The following is a 10,488-nucleotide window of genomic DNA, read 5'->3' on the forward strand; positions in this document are numbered from 1 at the left end:
AATGTTTATGTTCAAAGAGCTTCTCTATGAAAGGCAAGAATAATTCACAAAAAAAAATCAACGAAGGCTTCAAGACCACATTGCTATTTCCTACCTCTAATAATTAAAAGATAAGGTTTTGTTTTTCCTCAGTGTGTTAAAGTGTTCCTTCATCAGTCTCACAGAATTCACATTTCTTATAAAAATCTATACATGTTGAGTTTTTGGTGGGATATACAGTATATTATGCACTGTTTTGTAATAAAAACAATTTCAATTTTTATTGATTATATATATTTTTGGCAAGGTAGAATCTAATACAAATCAGAATCTATCCACAGTCCACCATGAATAGACAATACGGTCTAATTTCACAATGTTGAATCAATCAAATAAAATATAAATCAAATGAAATTCCACAACATTTAAATAATAGAATTCAATTCACTTCAATTGTATTTATATAGCTTCAAATCATCAACAGACACTATCTCAAGGCACTTTAAAATACAAGGTCAAGGCCTTGCAGTATTTTCATAATAAAATAAACAAAGTATCTATCAAAAAGAACTAAATAATAAAAATATCCACAATGTAATAAATGATAACAGTACAATAACAATAACCCAGGGTCACAGAAAATAACTCTTGAAGGTCAAATTGTGTGCACTCAAATTGTGTGCACTTTTTTTTTGTATTTGGTAATTTTTTTTATTTTAAATCATAAAATTGTGTAAGTTTGAGGAGGGCTTGAAAAACCTTGCTTAATGAATGTGAAATATACCAATTAATTAAAATAAAATAAAATAAAATAAAAAATATATAATATAATATCTTTAATATACACATGTATTCCGTTTTTGATATTTGTTGCTGTGGTGATTCCCTGTGACGACTTCCTGTGGAGCAGACGTCATAGGCTGCTCCCTCAGCCAATCACATGGCAGGAAACGTTAGAGAACGGTTCTACACACTACGCGTCATGTTGTGCGCAGACTCAGATTCACAGAGGAAGGAGCAGGGCTAACGTCCACAGAGGATCAATACTCTACGTACAAAGGTAAGAAAACCCGGAGCAGTCGCCTCTTTATTCTCACATGTGCAGAGGAAGGGTCCGTCGCTCTCTCGGCGCTTGGAGGAAACCCCCGCTGCCTCACGAAGCCTCGGCCGCGCTCCTCTGTGGATGTTAGTGCTAACCGGCGACAGCTAGCTAAACGAGCTAACGCTACCCAGCAGTAGTTAGCTGGGCTCCTTCCTCTAAAGGCTCACGTCAGCTTTCGTTTCATTCAGCGGCTCCGCTCGTGTCTTCTTCATCACAGCCTCACAGCCACGGAGGGGCTCCGTGTTCTCAAAGTCTAAACAGCAGCCGGTCGTCAGAGAAGATCCTCATCAGAGCTGAATGACAACTCTCCTCTGTCTTCATTCAGAGGCTGTCACAGCTAGGACCCCCCCCGCTGAGCACTTTATTAGGAACACCATGCTAATGCCGTCGAGGGCCCAGCTTGGTTCGTTGCAGAGATGTCTGGTCCGTGTTGACATGATCATATCACGTTCAGCCATTGTAGGTACAGTTAAGGCTGTACGTGGTGGCACGTGGTCAGCAACTACACTCAGACAGGCTGTACGATCAAACTATGACTGATTGGTATAGACAGACCAAGACATGTGTCCCAGGTTATGGAGAGCCTGCAAAGAAGCAGTAGCTTTAAACTCTCTCTGGCAGCCATTTGTGTAGGAGACTAGTTGCAGGTCATCTGCAGCATCTGACCAAAGCTGGATTGGAAGTTGTAAAACACTCTGTGCTGCTATTTGCTATCATGCATTGTGAATGTAATATTACAGTCTTATGACCTGAGCGTTGAAGAAGTAAAGGACAGAGAGCGTAAAGCTTTAAACCCCAAGGCTTCTAAAGTTCAAAATGAGCTGCAGACACACAAGTAGCCTAGAGCTTGATTCACTCACTATGTATTAAAATGCTGCAAGTCTGGCCTGGGGAGCACAAAACACCCCAAACTACTATATATATATTGTGCAAATCTGAAATCACTGCTTTGATGATTGCAAACCTGTGGCTTCCTTTCACTTATTCTGATAATAAATATATAAACTTGATCCCACCTTCCTCTCTTTGCATCAGCTCTAAGGAGCTCAACACCACCAGTAAAGCTGTATAAGCACCGGGTTGACGGGACGGAAGGAAGCGGCGCGTCGTACGGGGAGCTGCCTTCTGACATCGCCATGAGTTACAAACCCATAGCTCCGGCGCCATCTGGCTCCAACCACACTCCCCCAGGTAGTCTGACACCACACAGCCTTAAAGTTGTTCATTAATTATTGGCCAGCCGCTATGAATGCGATGAAAGGTTCAGCATAAATCAAAGGTAGCCTAGTCTATGTTTAAGTGTGAGTAACCATAGAAACGTGACACCATCATATGCTATGAAATCAAAGATAACTACCGCATTAGCTGAGTGAACCATAGAGAAATAATGATTCTCTCCATAGTTCAACCTATTTATGGTGAGTGGAAGTGGTAAACAGGTCTGAGGTGTATTCTATGTAGACGTAATGGCTCAGGCTTGTAACCACCAGGAAACCATTCAGTGAATTATGGATTTTTACCTTCCTGAGATTAAGTCAAATGTTTCAGAAAGCAGGTTAATCCTTTAGTTTTTGTTCCCTCTTTAGTTTGTAATATCTGTTCTCCTCTTCTGTCCAGGCTCGTCTGTGCCCTCTCCCTCTCTCCCCTCATCATCCAGCTTTAGGCCGGCGTTCAGTGACTTTGGCCCACCCTCCATGGGCTTTGTTCAGGTATGTCTTCACTCCACTTATCCATACTGTTCTGTGTCTTACACTTTGACCACACTATATATATATATATCTCACATAAAGGTAAACAAGTGACCAACCCCTGCCAGTCTTAATTACGTTCTTTATGTATGTTAAAAGGTAGAAATTATACTAGATATCGCGGCTTTGTCAGACTCTAATTTATTTATTTATTAGTTGTTATATCATGAACTGGACTGGTGGATTCCTGAAGGACTTTTCCTTTATTTTCCATCTTATTTATTTGCCATTGTCTTGTTAAAATGTTGGTGCGTAGCAACAAAGCGGAGGCTCAGTCAGGTTCATCTGTTTGATTCTATAACATTGAAAAGTTGAGTTGAACTTTTTACAATATTTAGCTGTACATTTAAAACAGGATGGAACAGGAACAGCAAACATTGGTTTCAATGTATCCCTTTTAGATGTGCTCTGCTCATGAAGCACAGTAAAGACTGACGGTGCCAAAAGGCTGCATGCATGTAATCTACATGGGAATGCTGATAATCTAATCCAATCTAAAAAGCATAATAATACAATGTTATTAGAAAGGAGCAATAGATTTGTTTTGAAAAGTTTTGAGAGCATGTCAATGTAGAACGAATGAAGAGTTGTTTCATCTGTAAGGCAGACAAATGACTCATCTGAGTGGTGTTGGCACAGTTACATGTTCTGTTGTCTAATTTTAAAAATATCACTGTCTTGACTAAGCTACCCTGGCCCTGTTCTTCCCTTTAGAGTTGCAGTTTACATTACACTCTGTCATATAAGCCGTTTTCAGACATCTGATGAATTGGCTACCCAGTTTACCCTGAGCTTGCCTTTCACACATGCACAACACAGTGGGAGCTTCTCTGCACAGATGTGTTCACTTCACAACAGAATCAATCCAACGGGGGATACCCCGCTGTGTTCTCACATCAGATTCTCCTGAATTTCTACTGACTTTACATTAGGGGGCGAGGCGGAAGAAGTCCATAGAAACTGTGGAGCATCTCACTCACACAGGCACCTCCTCCAGAGAAGATAGGGAGTATCTGCGGCGTTCAATCCATGACTGAAAGCAGCTATTGACAAGAGTTTAGAGACTTTTTCATTGCTTTTTCTCTTCACCTGTGCTGTTGACAAATCCTAATGGCCTTTTTATGTTCTCCCCAAAAATCACACGTTTGGGAAAAATGCACCATCAGCCTGTCAAAGTGTCACAAGGGTCGACTTACAGCGAGCTCCTATCGGTCATTGAGGAGATGAGCCGTGAGATCAGGCCTACGTACGCTGGGAGCAAGAGCGCTATGGAGAGGCTAAAGAGAGGTATGTTTTATTTTGGTTAATCTAAATTATTAATGCTGAATTATTGATTGAACACCTCTTTCACCTTGTGTTTGTTTTGTTCAGGGATAATCCATGCCCGTGCACTGGTCAGGGAGTGTCTGGCAGAGACGGAAAGAAGCGCCCGCACATAACCCTTTGGAAAAGCTCCCTGCACCCTTCCCCTGTAAAATCCCTCCCTCGTCATTGTCTGATTTACCGCCTTTTTCTTTATCCTTCCATGTTTTGTGCTTTTCCTCTTGGCTTTTTATAGGTGCAGAATATCCTTATTGTCTCCACTGATCCCTGAATCCAGTTCTGTTTTTCTGTGACCTGTGAGGTGTATGCAACACGCAGTTTTGTATCTACTTTGAAATAAGAGTGTGGGGAATTTAAACACATTTTTAAGTAGACACGGGAAAACACATTTTTAAGTAGAGTCGTGGGAAAAAGCTTGGATGGGAATGTTTATAGTATTTGTTCAATAATTGCAGTTGACCAAGAAGACTGACTTTTCTTAACATGTTCACCATTTAAGAGAAGCAAAGTTTAAACTGCACATGTCCTCAAGTTTCTAATCCGAACGCCACTCTGAAATCACTTCATGTTTTCTGATTTCCTTTGTTTTCACCATATTATGTAGTGTAAACACACAGTAGTTGTTTCGCAGTCCCAATACCTCTGTACATCTCAAGTCAGTTTGTTAGTATGGAAATTTTGTAAACCAGATTTTTGCAGTTCATTATGTATATCTTAATTAAATAACATGAAAAAAACTGTTTCAGGTTCATTGATGTTAGAGATTGAATTTCGATCAGGAAAATCATATTGTAAATCAAATGTTTGAAGATTCAAAGTTGGGGATAAACATTTATTTTCAGTTACATAATCACAACCGCAATAACATCTCACTTCAGGATAATGACCCACTGCTTCACATGAACAGTAAGCGTAGCTCTTTCTGAGCAGGGGCCTGTACTACGAAGCGAGTTCAACATACCCAGGATAACCCCCTAACAATCACAGTCAGGCTAAGCAGTCACTCGAAGCTGGTTATCAACTGGTTGTCAACCCAGCTTTTCCTCATCAAGATCTGAACATGTGTACACATAAAAAGGGGCGGTGTTTACTGCGTATGACCAATCACAGACATGGACACGTTTAAATGGCAGCAGCATATTTCACAATGAGAAGCAAACTGTTACATTACAAAAAGAGGTGGAGAACAAACACATTATCCAGACTAAAAGAAACAGTTACAGCTGGTAAAAAAAATCTGTAATTGTGTGAATGTGTAAGTTACATTTGGGGATTGTGTGACCACAATATAATTTTGCATGGGAAGGAGATGAATAACTCAGGGCCACGAAATATGAATGTTCTTTACTAAAAGACCTGTTGAACTGAAGTGAAGAAGCCTTTTGGATGAGAGACAAAATGTTTCACTTGATCACGTGGTGTAGCCTCTATAATGAGCTTTGGTGTGACACACACTGTCTGCACTGACTGGGGGTGTTGGCATCAGGGATTGACTTAACCAACCAGACATTGTTTTAAATGGCCCTTATCCTTCCCTTTAAGGAGAGTGCACACTGCGCAACAGTGTATCATTTTGGTGAGGGCTGATTGTTCAAGTCTCAGAGAAAGAGAGAGGGGAGGGATGGGGGCTGTCACAAGGTAAATCTGTAAACTCTATCCCCCATGCCAAATAAATATTTAATTTCATAGGATAAACCTACTGAAAGGGAAGGATGAAAGTATAAAACTATGTCTGGTTATCCCGCCGCTAACACATCAATATCAGTTCCTCCCAAAGAAACAGAGCGATGCAGACAGTCTGTTACTGTGAGCACATTGTTCCTATGTGTCAGGTTGCTTCTGTTGCCTCCAGCAGCTGACAAAGGTTTATTATTCCCTCTGATGAGAATATATATATTTCATAAAGATACTCATCAGAGTAGGTAAAAGGATTTTGTCAGTCTCTGTCGACCTTTGTCCTCCTCAGAGACCCACTAACAATCCACACCCAGCTACACTGGATCGTCTAAGAACACTGATGTTTCAAAGAAATTGATTTATCAGTGGCCGGTGCTTTTATACTGATTGATCGCTTATCTCCCACATAAGCAGGTGAGCCGTTCAACAAAAAGGTTCCGTGGCGATTTACCCCTATTAGAAGTGAACGAGCTTCGTAGTACAGCGGCCAGGTGGAAGAGATGCCAAGGGTTTTTGATGAATATATATTGACTAAAACAACATAATGGTAGCATTTCTTACATATATGAAACAAGAACACAGGAGAAAGCAAAGAGATTAATTCCACGTGTGTTACATAGTGATTGTCACAGACAGCTCAGTTTCCCAGTTGCTTCTCCCAGGAGATAATGGCCTCCTGTTCGGGTCTATTGATCAAGACAGAAAACAAGCTCTGACAGTGCAAGGCAGAGGTGTTCACGTGAGTACATCATGTTCCTTGTGCAAAAAAAAAAAACTAATTCTTAAAGGAGAGCATTGACTTGTAAATTGTCTTTGTTTGCCTAAGGTTACAGGTAAAAAAAAATATTATCCCACAGCTAAAGTAATTCAACATTAAATGTGTAAGATATACTTGTTTCTAATACAGTGGCAAATTGATGTTTGGTATAGAAATTGCAAAATAATGACATTGCACAAAGTGAAAAAGAAAAATCTCTAGCAAATCCTGTGAAGGTTGTTGCTCAGTGTATCTGTAAGTTCTTTTGACATTTCTAAAGAACAGGTTCAGTGAGTAATTGAAATTTTTAGTTTCTGATTCAAGACCACAATGCTCTGAATAACTGGTGCTGCTGGCCAGTACAGACCCAAGGTCAGAATGGGATATTTAAATTTCATTAAAGTGAATGTGTCCCAATTGAAAACTGAATTTTCAAACAAAAGAGGGGGAGTTCAGAGGAATAAGACTGGAAGGCAAATTGCACCTTGATGAATTGTGGGTGCATTGTTTACATGTACAACCTGACCGTGTGAGAGTGCTTCCATAGAGGGCAAGGTGGAAGAGTGTTTGTCTTGGGTGCATCATGGACAAAACTAAAACACCAGCATTGTCCACTGTTTCTCCTCCATCTTGAAATTCACAGGCATCCACTTGTTTTCAATGACAGATTCAACCCTGTGAGGAGGAAGACGACACAAGAGATGTTTTGATCAAAACTATCCATTAAATCCTATGCCTCACATTTCAATGTCATATTAGATCGAATTACAAAAACTCAAAGTGGACTGACTGTAGTGACAGTAGCTGGGGGTTCGTTGTGGTTGAATAGGCCTTTGTAGCGACCCTTCTCCTCCTTCTCCTTGGAGCGGATCCTATCCTCCATGGCCCTCAGCTCTTTGGCTACAGACGGTCCCAGGGAGGGGTCCAAATCCAGCACCTTAGCAAAGTCTGCTCGTGCCTCTGTCTGGTTCCACACGGCAGCGTGGGCCTTAGCTCGCTTGTAGAAGGCCTTCACGTTATCTATTCGGAAAGAGAGGCAGTCAATTAATGAGAGACAGAGAACATGGTTTTCCACAACTTACTGTATGTGAGATTGAATGTTAGCTTCCAGGATAAAGTAAAAGCAAGTACCTGTAGGCCACATTGTGCAGCCAATACATTATAATACATTTGTCTGGTAGACTCAGGAACCACAACATACTTGCTAAATGTGAGGACAATCTAAAGGAGTAAATTAATCTATTAATATAATTGTTATTATATGCAGAGACATGAAGAGAAACTACAGCTGGAAAAGGTTGCAAGAAAAGAAAAAGTAAATCCACACCAATCCCAAAAAGACTTCTTCTTGTGTGAAATCATTAATACTTCTGTGTATGTCATCTGTAGTACCAACAGAAATCTTTTATCTCAGCTGGTTCCTGAGCAGCACCAACCACTGAGGCTTACCCTCATATTTGAAGACCAAGGATGTGCAGTGTTCAATGACTTCGTAGTACTGCCCTTGGAGTAACTTGCACTGACAGAAGTTGAGGAGCAGAGGTGTGATCATGTGGTCCAACTTCACCCACGCTTCATCTCCAGGGTGCTCCTGATAGAAAAGGGAAAGGTCACAAAGAGGAGTTTTAGACACTTGAAAGCATTGTGTGGCAAATTAACTGGATCCAAGCTGTGAATCTCTAGTTCCAACAAATGATACACACAACAATCGAAAAATGTAATATGATATTAAGCTACAGTACAAAAGTATAATTTGTGTATTGATGGCTACTATAGTGATCAACAAACGATGAACTGTCCACAAACCTTCATCTGTAGATTTTTGAGGCAGGCGATGCCATTGTAGTACTTCTCAGTAGCCTCCTGAATTTGACCTTGTTTAAAGAGCATGTTGCCCTCTTCGTGGATCTGAGGCACAAGCTCGAGTTTTTCTGTGTCTGACATGGCCCACACGTCCAGCTGGAATGACCCTGGATGGAGAACCTGAGCAAAGAGACAGGAGATCAGTGATAGCTGCAGCTTTTACTGTAGGAGAGTAAAACTGGAGCAAGAACATAGCAATCACTGAAGGAACATACAGTATATACAGTATTATATTAACAGGATTTTAAATTTAGACCATGAAACAATAATGCGATTCATTTCAACATCCCTGTAAGGAATTCCAACCTAATGGGAGTTGAATAAACCTCTGTGTCACAGCGTTGTTCATTCAGGATCATAGACTGAATCATACTGAGCTGTTTCCAATGTTCTAGTAAAATATGTAAATATCAGTAAAACCTTTCATGCAATGCAAATGGGGCTAAGTATCATACTTTTTGGTAATGACCTGAACATGTCTGTTGTTCACAGTATACAAAACTGTTGTGCACCAAAACTGCCATTATACTTTTGGTCCGATTTTTAAATCATGATCGCTTGTTAAGCAGCTATATGATGAACAAAGTTTTTGTTATATATATATATATATTTTACGCTAAGTTCTTCTCCAGCTTCCTTTGCTTTGACAATATCTGACATTTTCATTTTTTGTTGCATGAATTAACCAGATTTTGTAGAAAAAAAGTTTATATTTCTCAAATTGTAATATAAAAAAAAGGTATTGGAATTTATATCAGAACTCAGGTATTGTGCTGGTACCATAATGGAAAACAAATAGATGAAGAAAGCCCAAGTTATATTAAACCCTTGGCTCTCCCCTGCCTCCTCACCTCGAGCAGCTCGATGGCGAAGACCAGAGGCTGTGGATTGGCCTGAAGCTTGTCTAGGTCCTTGTGCCCCAGAGAGTGGTGGGAGTGGATCTGGGCGATGCCGCAGCAGTGCCTCTGGCCTTCGAGCGGGTCCTTACCAGCACTGATGTTCCTCAGGGACTGGGACACGAGTGGGTACAGCGATGTGTGCTGAGGGGGAGGAGAGAGAGAGAGAGAGAGAGAGAGAGAGAGAGAGAGAGAGTCAGCACACTGAGGAGGAACAAGATACGCACCATGTCACATCCAGCTTCACAAACCTGGGTCTCACAGGTAAATTCTGCCACTTCTCCTTGTCTCATGGAGATGACCACCCTCTCCCACACAGCCAGTTTGAACTTCTTGCCCAGGATGAGCTCCATGGGTTTGCTGCGCCCCCCCATGGTTCTGGAGTCGTCCAGCACGGTGCCATCACAGAGGCGGGTGAGGTAGTGGAAGACCACCTGGCGAAGCAGGAATGAAAACAAAATTAAACGAAGCTCAATAGAACTGTACGATTAAAATACGCATTGTGTCATCGCCCCTTCAAAACACCGAAATCCACGCAGCTGTTTGCTTGTTGACAAGAAACAAAAAGAGCCATCACTACTTCTCAGACAGGCCCGGAACGCGCTCTGCTACATTCTGACCAATCACAGCGACAGACTTTTGATTGACACAGCATACTAACCAATCAGCACCCATAAACACACGCCATCCTGTCCCACCCCCTTTCTTCCCATCAGATGAAAAAATATGGAAAAAAAAAATCGAAGACAGCTAAAACAAATGAAGCCGTTATTATATGTAACGTTAAATTACCACAAAGGCGGAAGAGCCCAGACACTGCGCAGATGGATTTCTACACAAGCACAAGGTTTTCACGGTGAAACGAATCCAACTGACAGCTTACTAATGTGTTAGCCAGATAGCATCACAGCTAACGCGCTTCGTCGCACTTATTTAGCTACAATGGGGGCCAACACCAAACCTGCTTAACCGTGCACGGTGTATTTTTTACCTTGGTGCCATTAGGGAAGATCGGCTGTTCTCCTTTTCCAGGACTGACCAGTTTCTTGCTTATTCCTTCTTCGAGAAGCTTCCGTGCCTCTTCCTCCATCCTTCTCCCGAGTCAGTTCACGACTGATGACGATGTTCGCCGAAGGTGGTCGC

At 41.3% G+C, this 10,488-nt stretch overlaps 2 protein-coding genes across 2 annotated transcripts; one reads left to right on the forward strand and one right to left on the reverse strand.

Moving 5' to 3' along the window:
- The first annotated feature begins 904 nt into the window (after positions 1-904).
- Positions 905-5,423, forward strand: cdk2ap2 (cyclin-dependent kinase 2 associated protein 2). Its single transcript, XM_034614404.1, has 5 exons — positions 905-1,039; positions 2,117-2,272; positions 2,699-2,790; positions 3,996-4,116; positions 4,201-5,423. Exons 2-5 carry the CDS (start codon positions 2,218-2,220, stop codon positions 4,266-4,268), a joined length of 336 nt encoding a protein of 111 aa, XP_034470295.1. The 5' UTR covers positions 905-1,039; positions 2,117-2,217; the 3' UTR covers positions 4,269-5,423.
- A 1,143-nt stretch (positions 5,424-6,566) lies between these two features.
- On the reverse strand, positions 6,567-10,488 carry aip (aryl hydrocarbon receptor interacting protein). Its single transcript, XM_034614179.1, has 7 exons — positions 10,337-10,488; positions 9,597-9,779; positions 9,301-9,489; positions 8,393-8,569; positions 8,036-8,177; positions 7,377-7,606; positions 6,567-7,261 (listed from the first exon to the last, which is right to left on the reverse strand). Exons 1-7 carry the CDS (start codon positions 10,433-10,435, stop codon positions 7,256-7,258), a joined length of 1,026 nt encoding a protein of 341 aa, XP_034470070.1. The 5' UTR covers positions 10,436-10,488; the 3' UTR covers positions 6,567-7,255.

This window comes from Hippoglossus hippoglossus, chromosome 1 (assembly GCF_009819705.1).
Source record: "Hippoglossus hippoglossus isolate fHipHip1 chromosome 1, fHipHip1.pri, whole genome shotgun sequence".
In the NCBI taxonomy this organism is placed as follows: domain Eukaryota; kingdom Metazoa; phylum Chordata; class Actinopteri; order Pleuronectiformes; family Pleuronectidae; genus Hippoglossus; species Hippoglossus hippoglossus.